The sequence below is a fragment of the Botrytis fragariae genome, assembly GCF_013461495.1.
Source record: "Botrytis fragariae strain BVB16 chromosome Unknown tig00000012, whole genome shotgun sequence".
Lineage (NCBI taxonomy): Eukaryota > Fungi > Ascomycota > Leotiomycetes > Helotiales > Sclerotiniaceae > Botrytis > Botrytis fragariae.
Genome location: NW_023500989.1, coordinates 81140 through 105635, shown reverse-complemented (window position 1 = coordinate 105635; position 24496 = coordinate 81140). Strand labels below are relative to the sequence as shown.

General features: G+C 42.7%; 8 protein-coding genes across 8 annotated transcripts; 4 read left to right on the top strand and 4 right to left on the bottom strand.

Annotated features, from left to right (window-relative positions):
- Positions 1 to 266: 266 nt before the first annotated feature.
- Positions 267 to 1597, top strand: Bfra_002239 (putative glucose n-acetyltransferase protein; the record flags this gene model as incomplete). The annotated part of the gene is made up of 3 exons (XM_037332661.1): positions 267 to 837; positions 901 to 1523; positions 1577 to 1597. The coding sequence occupies 3 exons, from the start codon at positions 267 to 269 to the stop codon at positions 1595 to 1597; spliced, it is 1215 nt and encodes a 404-aa protein (XP_037194789.1).
- Positions 1598 to 2088: 491 nt separating this feature from the next.
- Bfra_002238 (uncharacterized protein) lies at positions 2089 to 4008 on the bottom strand (the record flags this gene model as incomplete). The annotated part of the gene is made up of 4 exons (XM_037332660.1): positions 2089 to 2202; positions 2257 to 3388; positions 3465 to 3763; positions 3832 to 4008. The coding sequence occupies 4 exons, from the start codon at positions 4006 to 4008 to the stop codon at positions 2089 to 2091; spliced, it is 1722 nt and encodes a 573-aa protein (XP_037194788.1).
- Positions 4009 to 6005: 1997 nt separating this feature from the next.
- On the bottom strand, positions 6006 to 7194 carry Bfra_002237 (uncharacterized protein; the record flags this gene model as incomplete). Its single annotated transcript, XM_037332659.1, has 2 exons — positions 6006 to 6020; positions 6070 to 7194. 2 exons carry the CDS (start codon positions 7192 to 7194, stop codon positions 6006 to 6008), a joined length of 1140 nt encoding a protein of 379 aa, XP_037194787.1.
- A 1177-nt stretch (positions 7195 to 8371) lies between these two features.
- Positions 8372 to 13181, bottom strand: Bfra_002236 (putative nacht and ankyrin domain protein; the record flags this gene model as incomplete). The annotated part of the gene is made up of 9 exons (XM_037332658.1): positions 8372 to 8612; positions 8666 to 8714; positions 8768 to 10137; positions 10191 to 11021; positions 11067 to 11366; positions 11419 to 11506; positions 11860 to 11953; positions 12622 to 12839; positions 12935 to 13181. The coding sequence occupies 9 exons, from the start codon at positions 13179 to 13181 to the stop codon at positions 8372 to 8374; spliced, it is 3438 nt and encodes a 1145-aa protein (XP_037194786.1).
- A 319-nt stretch (positions 13182 to 13500) lies between these two features.
- On the top strand, positions 13501 to 14464 carry Bfra_002235 (putative uracil-dna glycosylase protein; the record flags this gene model as incomplete). Its single annotated transcript, XM_037332657.1, has 2 exons — positions 13501 to 13768; positions 13839 to 14464. 2 exons carry the CDS (start codon positions 13501 to 13503, stop codon positions 14462 to 14464), a joined length of 894 nt encoding a protein of 297 aa, XP_037194785.1.
- Positions 14465 to 17978: 3514 nt separating this feature from the next.
- Bfra_002234 (putative sorbitol utilization protein sou2 protein) lies at positions 17979 to 18986 on the top strand (the record flags this gene model as incomplete). The annotated part of the gene is made up of 3 exons (XM_037332656.1): positions 17979 to 18231; positions 18305 to 18688; positions 18739 to 18986. The coding sequence occupies 3 exons, from the start codon at positions 17979 to 17981 to the stop codon at positions 18984 to 18986; spliced, it is 885 nt and encodes a 294-aa protein (XP_037194784.1).
- Positions 18987 to 20417: 1431 nt separating this feature from the next.
- Bfra_002233 (putative cytochrome p450 family protein) lies at positions 20418 to 22155 on the top strand (the record flags this gene model as incomplete). Its single annotated transcript, XM_037332655.1, has 4 exons — positions 20418 to 20501; positions 20551 to 20701; positions 20750 to 21213; positions 21259 to 22155. The coding sequence occupies 4 exons, from the start codon at positions 20418 to 20420 to the stop codon at positions 22153 to 22155; spliced, it is 1596 nt and encodes a 531-aa protein (XP_037194783.1).
- Positions 22156 to 23064: 909 nt separating this feature from the next.
- Positions 23065 to 24155, bottom strand: Bfra_002232 (uncharacterized protein; the record flags this gene model as incomplete). The annotated part of the gene is made up of 3 exons (XM_037332654.1): positions 23065 to 23340; positions 23524 to 23587; positions 23638 to 24155. 3 exons carry the CDS (start codon positions 24153 to 24155, stop codon positions 23065 to 23067), a joined length of 858 nt encoding a protein of 285 aa, XP_037194782.1.
- Positions 24156 to 24496: the final 341 nt, after the last annotated feature.

The window sequence follows — 24496 nt, the reverse complement described above, 5'->3', positions numbered from 1 at the left end:
TGCTCTATTGGCATTCGAAATTTACGCCTCATCAAAGTTTGTGATCCCGTGAGAATTAGAAAAATTAGGACATTAGAACGTTTTTGGATTGCACTTTCTGTATGTTTTTTTATCAACTCAAAGTACAGGGAATATCATACTGACAGTGGCAGATCGATATCTTCTTGCTTTGGACTTAGACTCCTGATATTTATCACGTGATACACCCTTCTTCATTTGGCTACATCTCTCTACATCTTTGAAAGCTTCCTTGGGATTAATTGAGCATGTCGCATCAGGCGCCACGAGATCTTCCAGATTTTTTGCAAAACTCGCCTTATCTCCCAGTCATAAATTTTGATATCGACGAACCACCCCCTCCTAGAGCAGCCAAACCAAGTATCGCGCAAATACTTCGGTCAAGACCTGTGCGAACAGCTATACCCATCGTGATTTGTGGGCTCATCATACTTTTCTTACTTCCTCACGGAACTCGAAAAGCGAAAGAATTGCATCTGCAGTATAAAACTCCTGCATGTTTGAAGCAGGCTCCTGTTGTTGTGGAGCCCCTGACGGGCGAGGAGACAGGAATCGAGTGGAATAAATACGCATACATCACATATGCAACTTCGCAAGATCATCTGTGTAATGCATTGATGATGTTTGAGTCGCTCAATACGCTAGAGAGCAAAGCGGAAAGAGTATTAATATATCCCCAATTATGGAGGGATGAATGGATCGAGGATGTCAATGGGAAGGGTCTGAATATCATCACTGAGATGCTGATCCAGGCGAGAGATGAATACAAAGTAGAATTGACAAATGTGGAAATTTTGAAACATAAACATGGCAGCCAGGGTAACAAATCTCATTCTTACCTCGTATTAAAACATGAGATTATTAAACGCTAATGCATAATAGATGAATGGGCGGAGAGTTACACCAAGCTCTTAGCTTTCAACCAGACGTCCCACGAGAGACTTCTCGTTCTAGATTCCGATTCCATTGTTCTGAAATCCATGGATGAATTATTTCTTGCTCCAATGTCAGAATCGACGCAACTCCTTGCACCACGGGCATACTGGCTCGATTCCGAAGGCGTCCCTCAATTAGCATCCCACATAATGCTCATCAAGCCCTCCACAACAGAATTCATACGGCTTGAAAGTGAGGTCAAAAAAGCCCTTGTGGGTATCTACGACATGGATATCATTAACTCCGTCCTCACACAACAAAAAGACTCCTGTGGCTTGATAGACCATCAAATATATTCACTTCTTACAGGAGAATTCAGAAGACCTGTCGATAAACATAGAGGCTTCTGGGGGAAAGGTCATGAAACTGATGTATGGGACCCATTGCAGGTATTCCGGAAGTCAAAGTTTGTTCATTTTAGTGATTGGCCTTTGAAGAAACCGTGGCAATTGGAAGACTTGGAATGGATCGGAAAGGGGCCGACGTGTGTTATGGTGCCGGAAGGAGATGATTGTAGGGGGAGAGATATTTGGGAGGGGTTGTATGATGACTTCAGGGAGAGAAGAGTGGTAAGATATTCCTAAAGTTTTGAAATGCTTGTTGACTGACTCGATTCTAATAGGGAATTTGTGGAATGGAATAATTGTGATTTTGTAAAAGATTTACCGGCTATGTATACAAATTTTGGATATAGAATTATAGATTGAATGGGCGTTCAACAAGCGTTATCTTTTTTGCATATAGACACGTGCACACGAATGAAGTTGGATTTCAGATGCCCAGACCATACGTAGGCTTTTTGAATTGTGCCTAAACTATCCGAATTTCAAGCTAGGGACTTGCAGAGTTTGAGTACTATGAGCATTGTTCAGGTGAGTGGATATCACATTTTTCACAGATCGTTAAAATCAAAGGATTGCTGACAGATAATGATATTGTATGCTACTTGGAAGTCAGTGCGCCCTATGCAGTGATATTCCTTTCCTCAACAAGCTGATGGATCTTAGACGGTTAAATTCCATCGATAGAAAGCTTTGTGCGGTGTTATAGACGTTTTCGATATCCCCTCAGCCCTAGCATCGGTTTATGATTTTAATCCGCCTCCCTCCCATCCCCCTACACTATCCCATTGGTCTATTGACCACGACCTCGGCCACCACCATATCCTCCTCGACCACGAGGACCACCGCGGCCCTCGTCACCACCTTGGTGGTTAGGACCACGACGATTGGAGTTGAAATCCACAAGCTGCGTTCTATGTTAGCATCAATTCACCAGTATTTCAAGGGCTATTCAACATACCAATTGCTTCTGGATTTCTTCCTTTGCCAATTCGATGCCTTTTTCAGTACCATTGTACAGGCCGATCTCGCGATTTTTCTCGCCAACGTAAGCCTTTGGGGCAGGCACAATTTCGAGATTAGCTTTGACAGCCAAATCTGTAAGGAATTCGTTGTTGCGATACGTCAACTTGCCCATGTGCTCGGTTGGCACCTGGATTGCGTCATGCTTCAAGTTTTTACCCTTACCATCTATTAATGGAGGGGCCAAGGAGACGAAGCTGAAAGTTGGAAGATGGTCGTTCCATCTGTTGGCACCACAGGCACGAACGCCTTCTCCGGCCCGAGCCTTGTCAACTTCAGCTTCAAAGTCTGTTCTCTTCTTCTGCTGACTCTGCGTAAGGCCGTTATGGATCGCAGGGCGAAAAGTCAAATTGCTGGGCATTTGTCTAGCCGGAAACTTCATGCACTCCGTCTTGACGACGAAGAATACTTCCTCCACACTCGGAACTCCAGGAACCAGTGAATTGCGGGCAACCACACGGTCTTTTCCGTGAAGGATGCCCATAACATCGATTCCGCCGCCTCCAATGCCAGCTCCGCAAACACAGGAATACTCATCTTCGCCATGTGGCCATTCCCATGTATCGTAAGTACATTTGTACTTGCACGTACCGATGAAATTGGCGCAGCGGAAGGCAAGTCGAGGGAAGATTTCCTCGGAATGACGACGGAAGAATTTGACAAGCGTCACAATGCAGGTACTATCGCCAAAGAAGATTACGTCGACATATGGATTATAGTATGTCCATGGACGCTCTTCATTCTGGCGATAGGGGAAATCATCCGGAAAGTTGTTGAGGTATCGCTTTTCGTACAGGCGTTGGGCCTCGGTACGCGATTCCCGAGTGGCTTGTAATATGGCTGGGACTTTCTGGCCGGGCGTGGAGATGTGCCATATACTATGATTGAATTTTCTCAAATCATTGGGATCGGACATGTCAATGTAAGCTCTGTCGCCATGAGGAGGGCATGGAAATTCGGGATGCAATACGACCTCGAGAATGCGAGGCGAGGAACGTGCTGCAATGTTCCAAATCTTGTAACGCAATTCAGGTGAGAGATTTGGAAAGAGTTTGAATTCTGTGAGTGGCCTACTGATGTGGTGTTAGTACTGGCATGGGTGAAAAGACATATCATATGATGTGAGAATAGGAAGCATGTACTTACCTAGCCTTCTCCAAATCGAGCTTCTTGAGGCGATCTGCGATTTCACCGAGAGATTCTCCATTGATGTTGACGCCTCGATGTGGACCCCCATGACGTCCAGGTCTCGTATCATTATCGTCAACAAGGAAACCGAAGGATTGCTCCTTCTTGTATTTGCCTCTACCACTTGGGACTGGCTGGGTAGGAATTACAGGGCCTGCCATGGGGGCAATGAGATTCAAGTCGACCTTGGCCCACTTGTTTTTCTTGCCTTTGCCCTTGTCCTTGGGGGCGGTTGCTGGAGCAGAAGCTTCGGTATTCTGTGGAGGCTGTTAGTTAAATCTTCTAGCAAGGGGTTATGGTAAAATGTAAGAGAATGACGACATACTTGTAAGAAACCACTGTCATTTGTGGTAGCTATCATGTTGGTGGAATCGACTTGGTTCTGGCGCTCAGTGGGAGCAGATGCATTGGCTGGTCCACCTTGACCGCCTCTGCCGTTGGTTCTACCTGCACCTCTTGGTGCTGGTCGGGAGGGGTTGGAAAGGGGGTTATAGAAAGACATTTTGTAAAATGTTGTCTGACTTGGTGATTTTGAGTATTGTTTTATTTGATTCTTCGAGAAAATCTGTTAGAAGTAGAGAAGGTGTTTATAGTAAACTTTCGAAACGAAGTTGAAGAAACCGATTGTTTTCTGAAGTCTTAGATATCCTTTTCTAATTCAAGAGTAAGAAGATCTAGCGAAGTCGAACTGAAACTATGATGGTTTTTTTAGGAAGTAGACGATGTAACAAGAAACCTTTATTACTTTGGGAGACTGGCGGAAAGGCGCTAGTGACGCCACATTCATGTTAGCAAGTTTCAATACAGCTGGTTATTGCTTTGACTGTATTGAATTTAGGTTGCTTACTTCAATGCCATTAGTTCATTTGTAATAAGTGTTGTGCTAGATTAAATATGGATTCGTGTTGGTGAATCTATACAGTTGATTGGCGTGGAGATATATTCATCGGATATTTAGATAATCTAATCTGACGGCTACCATACAGGCGATGAATTCCTTTTGAATGAATGATGAGAATAAAATAAGATGAGGGTACTGTAGAAATTTTAGCACGTCATTCATAATCACTTTCTCACGTCCATCCTCTTTTTACATATCATTCATCATTTGCATGAGTGGATTGTACGAGGGGATGATAGAGTGCTTGATTGTGCTTTCTATGTTATCAATCAAGGCCGCTGGACGCTTCTTGAGAATTCATATGTCGAATGACGACATGCTTTGCTTGTGTTGTTCATGCAACCCAGATTGTTTTGCACAGCTGGTCCGTAAGGTTTTGTGAAGTACTAGAATCGAACAAGTTAGATATAGGATCGTTGAGTGGCTGAACAACTCCCATTACTCAGTTAGAGAACCATGTTCATCAGGCCTGTGGTTTGTTCAATGTTATAATTCATAAATATGAGCAGTTGATCTGATATCCCATGTCTGCTTTATATTTCAGAGGAAGGATCATCAAAATCTAGTCATTAGATTCTCCTATGTATTTCTCTCCTGTATAAATCAGTCTAAACGGGATTATCATCAGTTTTATATAAAAGTTTTTCAGCCGACTGACTGCGTTGACTGAGATATGCTCTTTCGGAAAGTAAGGGGGGGCAAAAGTAGACATGTATGTGTTCCACTCACTTCTATCTAAAGTAACAGCTCGCTGGGTGAAGATGTACATTTACATATTATACTTGTTTTTAACATCTAGCGAGTTTACAGCATAGTTGAAAAGATGGACTAGAAAGTTTACATGGGATAGTAGAATCGTTGTCTAAACCAGGTGGATGGCAATTCATCGGCCATAATAAGCTAAATCAAAGGGGATGTATAACTAACAATTCTTTGATAACTTCATGATAAGCTTACTCAAATCACCTGCGTCAATGATAGTATTGCTGTATGATTGAAGATACACGCAATCAAGGAGATGGAGGCTAAGTATACTGCATGTCACAGAGACGGAATGCAAACTCGTGTCAAAGTCAAAGAGATTGTGATAACGAAATACTAACAGAATCCTGAATTCGGCCTCCCTAATATCTATAAACTCCTCACTTTGTGCTAGAAAGCAGGCATTGGGACGTCTCCCATTCAGTATTGAAACTGGTATTCCGGTATTGTAGAATATATCTTACTTTAGTAATATATCAGCTGTCTTTGATAGACCCTTTTCATCTTTGATAAGCCCTGTCTCACTGCAACCGTTGAGTGGATTAAAAATATCGCATGTTATTGATGACATATGAAACATTTGAATGTATTCTAGCAGCTATCGAATCGCTCAAAGGTGATGCATTTTACTTCAGTCTCGCGTTCAATCTTGCTCTTCACAAATAGCTCTGATCACATATCAGCAATTTTGTATATTTTTGATAGTATTCATCGTTATTAATGTATTGAAAATTCATAGAAGTGGTCTTGTAACACCTAGATACATATGAGCAATTATGTCAGAGCCCCAAAATTTGCCACCGTATTACTAGAGTATACCAATGCCAATATCCGGTTCATCTGGCATTAAGCTAAGAAACATTAGTTGAGATCATGATGGAGCTTGATTGTTTGACTTACACAATGGGCCAAAATTTCGACTTCGCATTCTTTGATACCTTTATTTGTTCCATTGAAAAGGCCAACTTCGTTCACCGTCTCCCACCAGCCAGGGTAAGCATCTGAGTCGCTGCAAGAACCAAAACGTATATCAACACCAGTACGAAGTTTCAAATCCTCGAGAAATGCTCCTCCATGCGCAGTGATCTTTTCACAGTCTTCCGAAGACATCAGGAGACCATCGTGTCTGAGTTTCTTTCCCTTTCCATCTTTATAACATGGACCAAAGGAAACAAAATTAAAATCAGGACAACTACCGTTTGTCCATCTACTTGGTCCGCATCCGAAATCAAGCCCGGATTTAATTTTATGGATTTCATTGGCCCATGCTGCACCTATTTGTACACCATCTATTTCAAGAACATCATGAACGGAGGGACGGAAAGTGATCGTATTTGGCATTTCCCCTGCCGCATATCTGTAGATAAAGGACGGGAGAACGATATAAACCTCCCTTGTGCTGGGTGAGCCTGGACACGTAGGCGAATTTGCACCTTTCAAAGGCCTGCCATGAAGAATTTGAAGACTTGTTACCGAATTGTTACCAGGGTTCCATTCCCCAGAGTTCCAATTACATTTGCACGAATCAGGAACATGTACGTTTATTGCGAAAGCAATCTTTGGAACTTTCATTTGCGAGAACAAATTAAAAAATTCCGCAACTGTTCGAATGCATGTGTTTTCGCCAAAGTAGATTGTGTCCAGATCGGGATTGAACCATGTACACTGAGATTTTTCTCCTTCTACTTCAAAAGGACTTCCAAAATCAATGTTGCAATTGTTGAATACTCGCTTTTCGAAGATGCGCATACCTTCTTCACGGGCCTCTCTGTTGACTTCCATGATTGGCGGGACACGATTGGTCTGCTTCGAAACTTTGAATAATTGATGAAGGTTATTTTCAGAGCTAAACCATACCAGTTCAAAGAATCTTGGGTGGAATAGAACTGCGAACCCCCAGATCTTGCGTCTTAATTCTAAAGGTAATCCGGAGAATGGGGTGAACTCATCGAGTGGGCCGGGCACAGAAATGAGGGGTGTGCTAGGTAAGTTCGTCAACTGAGATTTTCCAGACTGAAGAAACATCTTGAAACACTCCTATTTTGGGGGCGTTCCAAAGGCTTTCGATTCGTTGCATTGAAATAGCGAGAACGTTGGTATCTTGTTTTGTTCAAAAGTAACTACCTAGGTATTGTAGATCGAAAACTGGGAGGAAGTGACTGTATGGTCTTTTAAGTGATCGTATGATAAAGTTTGCTCAAAATTTCTATCTATGGTATGATTAACCGTGATGAATTTAATATGGTGAATGGCATATAATCTCTTATTGCGAGGTACCAGATGTATTTGATCTTCTTTAAAGTCTTATGATTCTCAATTTAACATTCGATGCGTAGGTATTTCGATCAACACACAATTTCCACATTCACAACTCGCGTCTTTTAGTTTCGATCAAGCACCATCCTTCTAAGATTTTCTCCCCCAAATTCTCAAGAACACCGTGCAAGTAATGGTGAATGATAGATGAACATAAAATAGACAGGCAAATGTTACAAAGCATCAGGAAGAGTGGCGTCATTACGGAGTGATAGTTTCTCCTGCTTATACCAGGAGGAGGATAAGCAATGTGCTTCCTGAAATGCCCGGGCAGGGTGTGACTGACTCTCTATGTAGGATCTGCGGGTATTGAAAATTGTAAGAAAAAAGGAATCTCGAGATAGATGGTCCGGTGATTTTGATACGCCAGTTTCATGAATTATGATTTGAATTGCTGCTAGCAGCATGGTATTCTATATTCGTATCTTGCTCATAACATCATTCAAATTAGTCGTCTCAATTTATCCTCCATGCACCTTATTGCGTCCCTTATTCAAATTTGTTTGACTTTGGCATTCGATCTCTGCGACGGGAGCTTTCATGGTAGATGCTATAATCCCATGGGATTCTCGAAATGCGCGGAATAGTACTAGCTAAGATTCCAGACACGACCACATCAGCTCACACATTCACGAGTAGTTTGCCGATTCAAGCTTGTAGTAGATGTCTTAGCTTAACTGCAAGCAAAATGCCGCCTGCTCGTTGAACGGAAAGAGGATCGAGAGGAGTGATTAAATGTAGTAGAAAGCCTACCGTATCATACTATCGTCATCTCGCAATAATCCTCAGTATTTTTGTATAAAAAAACAGCCATGATGAATTAAACACAAAAATATGAACTTCTTGAGACGACAAAACAAACGGTATCTCCAGCCAGCGCTGGCTATCATTGCATGCCCATACTACTTTTTAATGCCATGAACTCACAGATAGCGCTCTCCAACTGTTCATTCCAATTTCCTCCAGAGCCTTCCAAGACCGCTGGCCATCGTTTTCCGATAACCTCTTCAGTTGCAGGATGAAGGTCAATCTTCACATCAGCGTATCTCGTGATTAGGAGTTTCAACATCCTCTCGTCATTCCACCAGACTCCACAGGCCCTGGTTGTGTAATTGGCAAGTTGAAACCTGTATTGAGCAGTTGCTTTAGAATTGGCTCGTGACCCCAACAAGCTACCCACCAGAATATCTGCATTCCAGAAAAATCCAGGCAATTGATATAAACTTTCCCTGTACTCAATGAGAGTCTTGCTATAGATTTAGAGCCTTCTTCGGCAGCATACAAGATTCGATTCCGGCGGCTACTATCATCATCATTGATAACAATTGAATCGATATTGAGATTGCCGTTAGATGCTCGTAATTACTTTGATTGATGTTTACCGCACCTGTACTAAGTAACAGCTTCACTATTGATTCATGTCCGTTGCGAACAGCACCTAATAGTGGTGTTTGGTGAAATTTATCGATTGTATCGATCTCGACTTTGCCTGTGTCAAGCAAAAGCTTTACCACATCCTCGTTCCCGGATGCAGCCGCCTGACGGAAAGATGTCCAACCTTTGAAATCTTTGGGATTGACATCAGCTTTGCCTGTATCAAGCAAAAGCTTTACCACCTTCTTGTGCCCGTTCTCAACTGCATAAAGAAATGGCGTCTTATCGAATTGATCTCTAGAATTGATTTCGACTTTGCCTGTATCAATCAAGAGTTTCAATACTTTCTCGTTCCCATTTTGCGCCGCATAAGAGAGTGGCGTTCGACCCTGATTAACAATATTGGGATCAGGACTAACATGCCATTCCTGGCTTAGCGAGTCCCTTGAATCGACTTCGAGTTTGCCTGAATAAAGCAACAGTTGTATAACAGTTTCGAGTCCAAACAACGCTGTCATATGCATTCCTGTCAATCCTCTGATCAAGTACCGGCCGAAGAGAAAGCATGAAAACACGGGACTCGAGCCCTGGTCGGCATTTAATTCCCGTAGACTATAAAAAGTAATTAACTGCCATGATGCATCAACCTTTGTTTGGTTTTCGAGAAATTTCAAAAGCGCTTGCTTTAATGTCTTTTCTAACATTAAAGACTTGCCAGCGTGAAGCCCCCAAAATCGTGCGGCGTACGTGAACAGTTTATTAGACTGTACCCGCTTCACGAGGTCTCTGTACGTCAGACAAAAACCGGTATTGAAGGTTTCGAATGAAAGATATGTAACGCAAATTGTGGTAATAAAGGTTTCTGCATCAGGAAACCAACGGTCTCGTGTTCGCTCGAAGTATTCTTGTGTAGTATAATGAACCAAGCGGATTATTTTACTTTTATCATCAACAACTACCAATCCAGCACACACAGAAATCATTGTGCTAATTTCAGAAAAATTTGTTTCGTCAAGCTTTGACTCGTTGATCTCCACTGCAATAGCTTCTTGAAGTTCTGCTGTTGTGAGAGGCCTTTTTGCACAAGTAATCCATGAAAGAACCTGCTTCGCCAGTTCTTTCTCATCATCCAGTTGGCCTTCAATTCTTTCCATGGCATCTTTGTATGCATGATCGTATGCGTCAGATCCAGTCGGGAGATTTTTCAGCGCTTTCCGCAAAACTTTTGGTGACTTTTTTGCTTTTAACGAATCAAAATTAAGCCGAGCAAGCAGAAACCTTGAATGTATATAGGTAAGCACTATCCGCTAGGGTTGAGATGAGTTACATACATTCCCTCAACTGCTTTAATGATAGCAGTCTTGACTTCATTTTGTAAGTCCATGCTCTTGCGTACATATCCAGGTAACTGCGAAATGCGACCATCTAAGTATCTCTCCACATCTTTATTGCTGGCTCGAATTTCCAACTGCATAGAGCTATCAAACCTTTCTTCGATGTTGGGAATATGCCTCGAGGTTGCGAAAAGACTTAGTTGGCATGTTTCGTGAAGATGGAAAACTTCTGATAGAAACTCCATTCGGCAACCATCGGCCATTTGACATTCATCGAGAGCATCGACAACAATAAAAACCTTGGAATATGAATCGATCACAGACTTGAGAGCACTAGAAATTTCCTTTGTCGACGGGCGATTCTGCCTGGGTGAGTGTAGATCAAACATATCTTTCACTGCACCTGGTAGTGAAGGCTGGTATCCGGAGAGCTGCTTGAGAAGGCTTAATAGCAAGTCATCAATCTTTTGGTTATGTTGCCGTCGGAAGTTGCAATAAAAGTACGCAATTCCAATACCTTTGTCGTTGCGGAAGCGGTTAATGAGTTCTTCAACAACAATTGATGTGAGTATCGTTTTGCCTGCACCAGGGATACCGGGACAGAACAATTTCTGCTTATCAGAATTTACCCATTCTATGAATACTGGCGAATCTAGAAGCCATCGTCCTGTATCTGCTTGCCGTTGTATGATACAATCATGCTGTTGAGATGCATGGTTGATAGGGGTAAGCCAATTCAACATCGCTAAAGATTCCTTGTTGAGTTCCCGATCATCTTGTCGCTCGTGAAATTGGTCTGCGCTGTTCTTTATCTCGTGTAGTGTTTCACTAGACTGTATTAGTCGGAGATTCAAACACGAAGGAAGTAATTACTTGGTATATTTCCCTCGAAATGCATTCAAAAAAGTAACATTTGTTGTAACACGACTTCGAAGTTCTTTGATGTCGTCAGGCTCCCACTGAAACCGTTTCCAAATTCTTTTCGCCTTATAGCCTACACCTCTAGAGTCGGATTTAAATTCGCCATATGTGCTCAACGATCGTTGCAACTTCTCAAGAACATCTCGACAACCGACAATGATTTCTGAGAGTTCGCTCTTCTGCTTGGCATTGAGGTCTGGCAATGATAGCTCATCTTCGATATCCTGAAGTACAATGGAGAGACTTCGCACCCTGCAGATTCCAGTAAGCTTTTGTAATTCAAATCGTAATGAGATCTATTTACTCGAGCGAGATATCCTTAAATTGACTTGGAGCATCGGCGAAATCTTTTCGTATTTTCTTGGCAAGTTTTATCACCGCGAGGACGTCGCCTATACCAAAACCAAAGCTCATGTCGATGTCGATCGATACACGACATCATGCGGAGAATGGAATGGTGAGAAATATATACATCTTGTATACATCAATCAATAGAACATGGCTGAGGCAAATTTTGCGGACATGTTGGGTTTGACTCGCATAGCTAAGCCACAGTGAAGTTCAGATAAGACTTTTCGATTGGTTGTCGCTGGTATCAATTCGGTATAGATTGAAGAACACGTCAAGTGTCCGGCAGAGTTGGGTGCCAATGTAACCCCCCTTCTAGCGAAACCTGGCCATAAATCCAGACATACACTGAGATTCATTAGACCTAAACAGGTTACACTCTAAGTTGCATCTTTACAGAACAATTCCTGCGCCTCTTCCTCTAGTATTTTACTCAACCACTCTTGATTTGTCTCCAGATTTTCCTTTGATTCTGACTGCGCCTTGTATTCCTGCTTTTGAATTAGCAAGCGTGATTATAGTAGCTACCTAGCCAGTAGTTGTTCTCTCCCTGGCCCGCCTGGTTCCATTTTCGACGCTCACTTGCATCTAGTCACCTACCCGTCGGCGCGTTTTTGAGGCTGTTCGCTCATCGGGACACGAGACCCAGCGAAAGGAGGACGACTTCTGAGACTTGGCAATGGTTATAGCTAAAGTACAAATAATCATGCTCGGGAATGTGTTAAGAAAAAACGTGTGTAATGGGCTACATAATATTCTTCACCTGAAATATCTGAACAATTAGAGGCGTATAACATTTCTCAAGCTCATGATAATGCTTCTAATTAACCCTCATGATGCTCATATTTCCATGATGTGTACCCCGCATTTATGACCTGTCACCTAGTACCGAATAATATGTAATTCGATACGCTTCCAAAACTTCCTTCCCTTGTTAATAAGTATTCTTTATATGTTGTTCGACCCTAGTCTCATCTCGTAAGCCATGCGATTGCGAGAGTGACCTCAGGAAGTAAAGCATCTCCCCTAAGTGACCTGTGCATCATTACAGGGACGAGTATATATAGCCCGGCCTCTTCCAAATCAATGAATATAGAATTCAAGACCTCATCCACAGACGGTCTTACAATCCTAGCATTCTCCTGCACCCGTCGCGGACCTTCTGTTCGTATTCCGCCCTATTTTCTCTCCATTGCTTGGCAGCTTCCACGTTTGCCGGACTCTCATCATTTGGTTCCGCTAACATACTCATCACACTTATTAAGATTTTCTCGACACTTTGTATAGGTGACCATCGCTCCGATGCATGTTCATAGTGGTTTGGATCGTCTCCAGCCGGATGAAGAATAGATATACAGACAAGACCGCTGGGGTAGACTAATAATAGCGCGGATTAGTATTGCACTCTCCAAGCTACAATGTGTTCCACATCTTTAATGTCGGGGTACAGAAAAAAATGAAGGAGAACCAACCATTAGGATGCCAAACTTCCCCAAGAAACCTCATACTCGGCGGTGAAAGTGGATAGTCTTTGGGAAACTGTAACTCGGCAGCGAACACACCCCCTTCGAATGGTGTACCCTCAGGTCCTTCTATTAAAGCCTCCCAGCAAAGTAAGTCATCTTCTGTCACCGGACCTGCAGTAATACCGTCTGGTGGATTATTTGTTAGGGCGCGATATTCCTGGAGAAGACGACGCTGTGCAGTAGCTGAAGCCATATTGATTAGGTTGTTGTATTAAATCGTGGGGAGATAAGGTACAGGTCGAAGATGGTTGGGATCCCCGGAGACAATGAAAGGTTGTGGCGGTCCGGAGGTGTGGCTGAAAAATCACGCTAAAATCGAGACCTGAAACTTCTAGCGTCGCAATGATCACTATAACTTACCCCGCCATGCCGGTGAATACCCGTTCGAAATCCGCCTTGAGCTCATTTACTATTCTCTCTCACTTCACTATATAGCTACTTATTAATCGAGGCTTCATCAAGAGATATTCATTATACCCGAATAAACTTACGACCGGAAATAGCTCCCAATCATGTCTGCAACTCAAACTCCTCTTAAGATTGGATATGTCCCTGAGCACTTCTCTACCCCTCTTCACTTTGCGCAGAAGCATTTCGGTCTTGAAGCCGAATTGATCCCATTCCCATCCGGCACTGGGCATATGATTACATCTATACGTTCGGGAGAAATCGATGTAGGTATTGGTCTCACTGAAGGTTGGGTAGCTGGATTGGGAAAATCTGATGTGGAAGGAGATGGAGGATATAGAATTGTCGGGACTTATGTTGAAACACCATTGTGTATGTCTTTCCTTTCCTCCGGCGCATACATTACAGGCGTGAGACAGGCAGATTGATTGAATTAAAATAGGCTGGGCAATCTCAACCGGCGCAAACAGACCATTGAATAGCATCGCACATCTGAAGAACGGCAAAATTGGAGTCTCAAGAATCGGGAGTGGTAGCTATGTGATGGGATTTGTTCTGGCAGATGAGCAAGGTTGGCTCAACGAAGATCAAACGTCAGAGGAACCATTCGAGGTCGTTCCTTTACAAACGTTCGAGAAATTACGCAATGGTGTGAACGACAGTACAGTGGATTTCTTCATGTGGGAACATTTTACCTCCAAACGATACTACGATAATGGAGAGATCAAGCGTATCGGGGAAATATATACACCATGGAGCAGTTGGAAAATTGTCGCCAGCACAAAAGTCCTTCAAAACACGGAAGACAAGAGGTTGGGCGATTTGTTTGAGAAAATCGACAAGGGAATTAGATATTTCGAGAAGAACCAGGCGGAGGCGGTGAAATATATCAGCACTTCTTTAGATTACAGCGAGGAGGATGCAAATGAATGGTTGAAGACGGTCAGATTTGCAAGTGTCACAAAGAACGTGGATGTAGCAGTTATCCAGAAGACTGTGGCTACTTTGCAGAAGGCTAAAGTGCTAGGAGATGATGGTATGTCAGCAGAACAGATGATCTCTCAATGAACTTGGGCGCAGATTGTTTAGGGATTTGTTTCTAGTGTAGAAATGAGGTCATGGTCATCACTACTATCCATCACCAAAATCACATTGCTACAAAGTTATTGGGAGACAGCTATTCAATGAACTTGTGTCTCCTTGTACGCTTTCATACTGTCACTTACCGTATTTCATCTTTATAAGTTGCGCCATCTGGGAAAGTGCTGAGTAGAATATGCTATGCAAGACTCAAGAGCATCTGTTTTCCTCGTCTAAGCTCGACCGAACGTTCGCTATGTTCAAGAGGTAAGTTGCCACGACACGTGTTCGAGTATGAGATCAGCTTCGCTCAGACCGCAGGTTTTTGTGTATCATAAATCATTCGATGACCCTGGGCATGCGAATAAACGCTTTGTTAGTCAAAATCTGTTGGTAACTCTATTCTGACGGGAAAATGCCGGTAGGTCCATGGAAACTTAAGAGAAATATGCATATCAGCGAAGCACCTTTACCTATGTCCAAGTAACGTTCATTTCGGGCCGCCGTCACTGCCCCTCATCTCCATGACACTTTGCATGCCTCGCAGCCGAGAACATCACAGAGTGCGGAATGTCGTGAAGGGAGAACCTCAATCTGAAACTTGAATCTCTTAGAAAGCGTTTCTCGACGCGAGTGCAAAGGATTTCATTTGTACCTTGATTTGGATGACAGTCGGCTCGAAAATACCGAAGTGACTATGGAACTTACTTCACAAGTCGGTACAAGATGCTAATAAACGACTCGGTTGCAAAAGCAACAGGTGGGGATCACAGGACTGCGCCGTAGTTTCTGGCCTCCTTGGTGGCTGTCGAATGGTTTCTAGAATGTTATCAAACTCTATTATTTAGTATCACTTCAAGCATCATAGCTACGTGAGATTGATCCATTGCATTTATTTGTAAAGCGTAGAAAGTTAAATTGATGTATCAGGGGATGCGTTTAGAGGATATATCAGAATTCTTCCCGATAGTGTACACAAAGATGAAGCGCTTTGTGCATCCGAAAGGCAGAGAATCAGCGTGGATTGAACGTGATCAGGATAGATTGTTGTATGATGAAATGGGGAAGAACATGTTATGATCAATCGCTCATTGCCTCGCAAGGCTGCAATTTCTCTCAACATGAGATCAAAGGTTGTCCGAACAATCTGAGCGGAAGGAAAGATGTTCAGGGGTTCAGAGCATAGAAATAAGGCATGCTAGAGGATATGGGAGCTCAAATGGTTATAGATCACGAAACAAATGTACGCTATGCGGGATTATGTGAATGTATTCGGGCCGTAATATCGAAAATAGTTTCTATTCAGCGGTGTATAGTGCTCGGATATGACGTGGCTTTCCGGGGCGGAGCAGACAGTTCCTCGGATGGCTGATGGTAGGGCGGAGCGGCCTTGAGGCGGCGTCGGAGCTTCTTGTTTGAGTAAGTCTGATGTGGTTTCATGGGTGTGGGGTCGCGGGGCAGATGGGGGTGTGGGTCACATTCTAGATTTTTGTCTACGATGTACAGCGGAATCTAGAAGTATCACCTGATTGCTCATTCGTGATGTGGTGGAAGTGTTGAAAGATTGTGTGAGAGAGTGACTTCGGTTAATCAGTTACATTTTAAGGAGAGTCTTATTACATTAGTAGATCTGCAAAATTTAGAGAAAAATGACCACAGTGTAGAGCGATGCAAGTAGCAAGTTTGAAAGAGCACCATCATCATTAAAGATAATGAGTATGTAGCATAAATACAGTGAGTTGAATGCAAAATAATCAGTGTTTCAAGACTCCAGCCTAAGAATTCAAATCTCAATTTTATCCCACGTAGACTTTCGTAGAGAAACGTTCAACACTTCTGTAGGCCTCGATATTAATGGGATTAGAAAGACACGATATATCAGCATGGCTATATTTTATCCAGCCCTTATGATCATTGGAATGTTTCGAGTGTTTCTCGATATTCTCTAGAATGATTTCTTTCTATTTGTGTTGACAGGGTAAAAGGAGCTTTGTTTCCTATCTTGGGAAGTTTCGCATGGCAGTAATTTCACCCTTGCGTTACTCGTTGACGAATCCTATAGTGGCCATTCGATCACTTACAGTGATCGTAATAAGTAGCCCGAGCACGTTCAAGGACTCCTAGGCTTTTAACTTCACATATTGTAAGAAGGGTGACCAAGTCGCATTTTTGTGAGATTGGGTTAATGAAGAATATCCCCCTCCGTGATTTTGTTCTACCAGTCCACGTTACTAGGACTATTTTCAGGACCAAAGTTCCGGTAGCATCTCCTCTCGCTTCATGGAACCATTTTGTTGTGTATATTCTGTAGACTCTTTAACGGATGCTATCAACGCAAAGAAACGCACTACGATGTGGCTCCATGCGCTGTGCCTTACATTTATCGAGTGCGGTATAGCTACAAGTAGAAATGCTAGAGCTTCTATACTGATATCGGACTACCGGGCAGATAAAACCTTGACAAACGATTGTAGATGCACTACGCCACATGTTTCCAAGCTAAGCGTTGCCAGTCTCTGTAGTACTTCTTCACAAAGTACCATCCAACTGTTGGTACTGACGCAGAAGCAAAACTCTCACTTGAGTAGCATGCATTAACCATACTACATTTTATCCTCTTCTTCTTCCATTTCCTCTCATTCTACATCGCGAGTATTATCAATTCCTTTTTGGTATTTTCTGTCTACCCCAAATACTTTTAGGTCGTCAGCAAGTATCAAAGGTTTTACGATGCTTCGACTGATAAGCTGTGTGTGTCGCGTTACCTGGCTGCAACGACCGGATGTTACAGGCAGAATATGAGGTCCTGAGCTAATCGATGGGATGCGAAAATTTCTTCACACCTGCTTCTTCCAGACCTAGAGACAAAATTATAACCGAATTTGGTCGTGATACGAAGAAATGATAATGTGCGGAGAATTAAATGCATGATCCCAAAATTACGCTAACCTTGAAGAGAAATGTAAAAACGGCAATGTGGGGTTAGCCTCAGGGGTAAAAACACCGAAGAATTCCCATCATTTGTTCTTATTAACAAACATGACATCAACATCGCTCTTTCAACCACCTCTGTCGGCGGAATCTCCAGATTGAGGTCATCCGCGAAAGCTGTTTTTCGATGAAGACACCTTTCAGAATGGCGGGATGTATCAACTACTGTCTACTAGTGTACTGTGACGGACAAACGCGGCATTTACTACCCCTCCTCCCACTTTCAGCTGCGTGATAATTGGTCAACACACCTTACAATGCATATATCTCGCACGATCGCTCCACTCATGCCCTGACAATCTTCCTTGTTAAGATGGCACATGCTAGGACGACATGTCTACCGTGCGACCCCACTATCCACGCATGCGAACAGCTTCCTCCATATCTACTTCTGTATCTGCCACCTTTGTTCGCTCCCAGAACACAAGCTCATCTCATCAACTCTGCTCCTCAGTAAAAATCACCACCCTTCACTTTTTTTCTCAAACTATAAACACGTCAAATCGCAAAAATGGCCGGCGAAGCAATGAATGATGGAAAGTTTAAGCACAACCTCACTGAGGCTCCCACCTATACATCTAAGGTGCTGCCCATGTTTTCACTGAAAGGACGAACTGCCATCGTGTCTGGTGCAGGCGCAGGTATCGGACTCGCCGTTGCGCATGCGCTCGCTGAAGCTGGAGCTAATGTCGCTATCTGGTACAATAGCAACAAGAAAGCTATTCAAGAGGCGGAGAAAATTGAAAAGGAATATGGTGTTACTTGTAAGTACTCGCACTTACTGATATCAGCCAGGTCCATGTCGCGACTATTGCTAACCGCCATGCGAACAAATAGGCAAAGCATATCAAGTTAATGTTACCTCATACGAATCTGTCGAACAGGCTGTTAACACTGCCGTGACTGATCTCAATGGTCGTCTCGATATCTTTATCGCAAACTCTGGAATTCCATGGATTCAAGGTCCTGCCCTTGACGGAGAATTGGATCATTACAAGAAGGTTGTAACGACAGATTTAGATGGAACATTCTACTGTGCTCGTGCTGCAGGTCAGCATTGGCGCAGACAAAAGAAAGAGGGTACTACTATTGACGGAAAGAAATTGGAAGGATTCAAGTATGGAAGCTTTGTGGCAACCGCAAGTATGAGTGGCCACATTGTCAATATTCCCCAGTTGCAAGCTGCATACAACGCTGCAAAGGCCGGTGTCATCCATTTATGTTCGTATACGTTCCAATATCCTACTTACGAAATGCTAATTGAATCACAGGTAAATCTCTCGCAGTAGAATGGGTTGGATTTGCGCGCTCCAATACCGTGTCCCCTGGTTATATTGCAACTGAGATCTCCGAATTCTGTCCACCTGAAACAAAGGCTACTTGGAAGGATAAGATTCCTATGGGAAGAGAAGGAGAGGCTCATGAGTTGAAGGGTGCATTCCTTTTCCTCGCCAGTGATGCTTCAAGCTACTGCACTGGAACTGATATCATTTGTGATGGTGGTTATTGCCTACCATAAAGAATTATATACGATGGATGATTGATGAGGTGTTTGGGGTTTGGAAATATTGGGATAGACTAGACACCGTTGTTGCGGTATGAAATGGAACTTTAAGAATACAATCAAAGCCTATTTACTACGATTAGCCATTGGAACTCTCCTTCATCGCTTGGTTGTGAGATTTTAATAATTTTGCGACAAATGCTAATTTTTTGGATAGCTTCAATTACCACCTGCGAAACCCCACTCTACAATTGACACGTCTGACAGCTGTCATAGATGTGCAACAAACGACAAATCTACCCACTAAAATCCACTTTTGAGTATTTGACAGCTGTCGCAGACGTGCAACAAAATGTTTCTTTTGTAGTCGTTGTGTTCTAATGAATTTTGACACGTTTTGAAACATATGTTGTGGTTTTCTAGAAAATCATCGGCTCATTTGAAATGAAGGGGCGTTAACGAGGTGTGGGAGAGAGTCCGGGGAGCAAGCGTAATTTTATAATATATGCTAGCGACGCTTTGATATTTTTATATCGTCGCTGAATCCTTCTGAAATTGGTCCTAGGGCTGTCGGGCTTGTCTTTCGATCGGAAATTATCTTGATGTGAAATCCCTATGGGGTAGCGCCATTGTGGAGGATCCTCGCTCTCCACAACATGGGAAGGAATTGTCGCTGACTAATTTGATCCCCCGCAGAGAAAATATATTCGACAATTTTCCCCACAACTCTTTTGTTCCAAACCTCATCCAGCAATTTCCAATCTCTCGTATATTTTTTGGTTGCTTGAGGCTGATATTCTCTCTTCCGAAGGTTTGCCGGCTAATGGATTTTCATAAAGGCAACTACAATGAGACTAGCTTCTCCCTATTACCAATTCGCAGGACACATTCGCACCTGCACCTTCTACGTAAGACAGCCACAGGATCCCCGCATTATGGCAGTTCAAGGTTTCCTTCGGCTTTGTACTAAGCAATTACGGCATCAAACCTCAACGTGCGGGAGGAATCCGTGTTCGTGGATTGTGGGTGCAGTAGTTTCATGTCCCTTTGTTAAGATCGTTTGATATGTTTCTCGGCTATCGTCGGACAGACCAAGAGAAATTACGCGTGAACCATACATTAGTGGTGCCTCAGCCGGGAAGGTTCCGTGCAGTGTCGATTATTGTGCTACCTTCTAATGTAGATTTGTACACCTCATAATGTTTCTTTCTTCATGATTGCTACATGATTATTTCTTGATTCTTCACAAACACTGAGCATCAATCATACGCAGAATCATAGTTGATGAATGCATGAGATCAATACAGTGAATGCACTTAAATCAATTGAGCACATCTCGTGATCTATAAAGAAAGCATTGCCATAGCTGCATGTGAGTAATACTCAAGTTACGATTACGACAACTCTGAGAGTTATTATTCTGTACATCAACACGCTTTCGCAGCTATGATGGAACTTCCGTCGACGTCTTTTGTCCTAAGCGGAACTTTTTGGGCTCTAGCATTTGCAACAACGATCTCTGCGGTATACGTAAGTTTCCCTTGCATGATGCAAGTAATTCAAGCTGACCGCATCGCAGCTCACCATTCTCACGATTTATCGTCTGACATTTCATCCTCTCGCGAAATATCCTGGTCCATTCTTGGCTAAGATTACGGATTGGTACTCAGTATACCACGCATGGAAAGGCGACAGGCATCTCGAGTTCTACAGATGCCATGAGAAATATGGTAAGTAATTCTATTCGTGCAAAGAGCTGAATGATGCTAATTTTCAAGGTCCGGTGTTTCGATATGGCCCTGATAGCCTTTCAATCAATTCCAACACGGCTTTGAAAACTATTTATGGCCACAAGTCAAATGTCAAGAAGTCTCAATTCTACTCGGTATTTCCTCCAACCAAGGATACTTTCAACACTCACAGCAGCATCGATAAAGCAAGTCATGCAAGGAAAAGAAGAGTTCTGTCCCATGCATTCTCAGACAATGCCATTAAGACTATGGAGAAGTACATTTTAGCCAATGTCAGAACTTTCTGTACCAATCTGGGTCAACCAAGAGCATCAGCAGAAAAGTCGACTGGTGGATGGAGTGTTGCTCAAAACATGTCTGATTGGTGTAACTACTTGACATTCGACGTTATGGGCGATCTTTGTTTCGGCAAAGCATTCGAGATGTTGGAAAATGCTTCAAATCGTCACGTGATTGATCTTATTGGGAACGCTGCTCATACTCACTTGATTGTAAGTACCAAATCTATGTCTCTAAGCACACTACTAATTTATTAGACTGGTACATATCCGATTATCAAGACGGTTGGCTTGAGCAAGATTCTCTTCCGAAAGATCTATGCACAAAGAATGAAGTACATGGCGTACAGCAGAGCTCAAGCCGCCGAAAGAACCAAGATCGGACTTGATACTGACAGAAAGGATTTCTTTTACTATCTTCTCAATGCTCGTGATGCAGAGACAGGACAAGGATTTACAACACCAGAGCTTTGGGGCGAGAGTAATCTACTCATTATTGCTGGATCTGATACCACTTCCACGGCTCTTTCTGCTGCTTTCTTCTACCTGGTTCACAATCCTGATAAATTGGAGATCCTTACAAAAGAAATCATGTCCACCTTCTCTGATGTCGAAGAAATCCATTCAAGTCCTACACTCAATAGTTGCGCATACCTCCGAGCAGTCGTCGATGAATCAATGCGTCTATCGCCACCCGTCGGTGGCATTCTTCCCCGCGAAGTTCTTCCGGGCGGCATCGACATCGATGGTCTCCATATTCCAGCCGGCTATGTAGTTGGAACCCCTCACTACACCATTCACCACAATCCAGCTTACTACCCATCTCCCTTTACCTTCATCCCCGAACGCTGGATTCCATCTTCTTTGCCGCAGGTCACAAAAGATTCGGTAGCACTCGCTCAAAGCGCTTTCTGTCCTTTTAGCATCGGTCCTAGAGGATGTATTGGAAAGGGTGTAGCATATGTTGAGCTCATGACTAGTTTGGCTAGAGTGGTGTTTATGTATGAGATGAGGATGGCAGAGGGATATACGGTCGGAGAGGGAAGTGAAGATATGGAAGTTAGCAGACGGAGGAAAGAGGAATATCAGCTCAAAGATAGTTTTACGAGTATGAAGGATGGTCCTTATGTTGAGTTTAGAGCTAGAGCTAAGTGAGAGACGAATGGGCTCGGAGAACGGAGGATCAGTCTTGCATTTTATGGCGAAATACTGGCATTTGGGTCTTTATGCGAAGTGTTTATATTTCAATTAGTTTTAGCTTTGCTTACAGAAACAAAAAACATTCAAGCTCAAGCAATTTGGGGTGGATATGTTATTGTCGTTGTCAATTCTAGCTAAGCGGCAGTTGCTTGGACAGTGGCTTGTACAATTCATTTGCATATGGCCATAATATTCACATTCAGTGATGTGAGCCGAGAACAAGTTTAAGGCCTTTTTCATATGCTTGAATATCAAGTCTCAAACGTGCGAAAAGAGCTTTCTGTTTGTGATTGTGGGAGAAGTGATGCATATTCGCTAATTGATTCTCAGTTTTATGGGAACTTGATCGTAATTAGAGCACATGGTACCCAGCGGCACTGTAGTTGATTGGATGGAGTTGATTATGATGGTAGTGTGCTATGGATAGGGTGTTGGGCAAATTTATTTGGTAAGGTAGATTTTTCTCGTACTCCTTAGGTTCTATGATAAAAGGGAGAATAGATTTTAGTCATCCTGGACTAGATTGCGTAATGAGGTTGGATTTTACGATGGAAGAATAGAGTCTATGAAAGAAGATTAAACTTTACAATGAGGCTAGATCTTATAATAGAAGGGTGGATTCTATGGGGCGGGTGATTCTATAGGAGAAGGGTAGATTCTATGATTAAATTATGATATTCTTTCTGAACATTCGTTTTTGTTGGGAGGGGGGGAGAGATTCTAACTATTGTAGGATAGGTTTCATACTTCTGATGTGAAATCTATATAGACCCTATCATAGGATCTCAGGGGCACAAGAGTAATTAAATGACTTTTTGGGAGCTGTGAGAGCAATCTGCCGAATTTGATAATAAAGAGCCAATATTAAGAATTTCCTAGATATACTCTGAGGCGAGATATGTACATGCTAATCGAATCTAATTCCTGAAACGATTTTCTCGAGTTCAACACAGACCATGATTTATTTTCAGGTTTTTGACGCTGGATTTTGAGGCCAACATGCATAGCATACTTCCTCAAACCCGTTGTATCTTGTGTGCCTAGGCGCGCAGGCTTCAAGGTAATCCTTCTGCCAATCTTTCTTTTGCCAGCATCGTAAGCAATATCATCCTTCGCCCATACTTTTACATTTCGGCAGCGCTGAGTATTTATTGTCATTTTGCCAAAGATCTGATGGATTTCTATGGTACATGCTATCGGGATTAGTATCTTATTCAAAGTAAAGACGGTGGCTATTGGGCATTCTTACCTCGGTTGTAGCCATTGAGCTTTTTGAATCATGAAGACTTGCTGAAGGGGAATCATCTGGGAAAATCGAAGAACGTTACTAATATGGATGAATTGGAAATAATTTTTTCCATATAGAAGTGGAAGCATCTCCTCATACCTGTTGCGAATAATCAGTCTAAAAATATTCTAAGACAGATATTAACTTACATCTTCCGACAAACCAACAGATGACCAAGAAGTTCCACATTTCCCCAGTGGTCTTTCACTCCCTTGCCCTTCTTGATCTCCTGGCAGGCTGGTCCGATACATTTTCCATTCACACCTTTGCATCTAAAAATGTCGAATCTCCTGTATGCATTTAACCAAATAAAATGAATCAAATATCCACCCATAATCTCTTTCCAGATTATATCTCTCACTTCTCTTGGCAACGAGCACAGCGAGCTACCATCCTGCTGATTCACTCCCCCTTCCCAAACAATTCTATCTTGCCTATCTCGCCCTTGTAATTCATCAGGAATGCCTTTTGTTGCCCTCCTGCCTTCCCTACTTTTATCCCATTCTCTACCCACGATTGCCAGTCTTTCATCACGTATTCTTTTCTCCTCCCGAAGTCGAATATTCTCTTCCCTTATATGGTAATAGTGCACCGGGTTGAAATCAGTCGTTTTTATGAATTCATAGCAGTTGAGACTGATGATCACAATCGCCAGAGGGGGCCGCATAGGGCAAAACAAATAGGCATTATGACATATTTTTCAATCGGTGGGAGGAGACTCGCCTGACTTCTACGCCTTCGATTGGCCATATCAGAGATAGTTTTGAAGTATTTTGAGTTTTGAGGAAAAGATATCAAAATAATAATTAACAACGGGTTGAGAAAGAAGGAGAGGTAGAGTAACTGAAAATAATCCGTAAGTAATCTTGAACACTTGATTCTGGCACTTGAACTTCCAACAGTTATGATTATCTCGTGATGAGGCTGGGTTAAACTTTGTGGTAAAACCCCCGAATGTCATTATTCCATGTATTAATACCTCAACTAGCATATAACAAAGCGAAACAT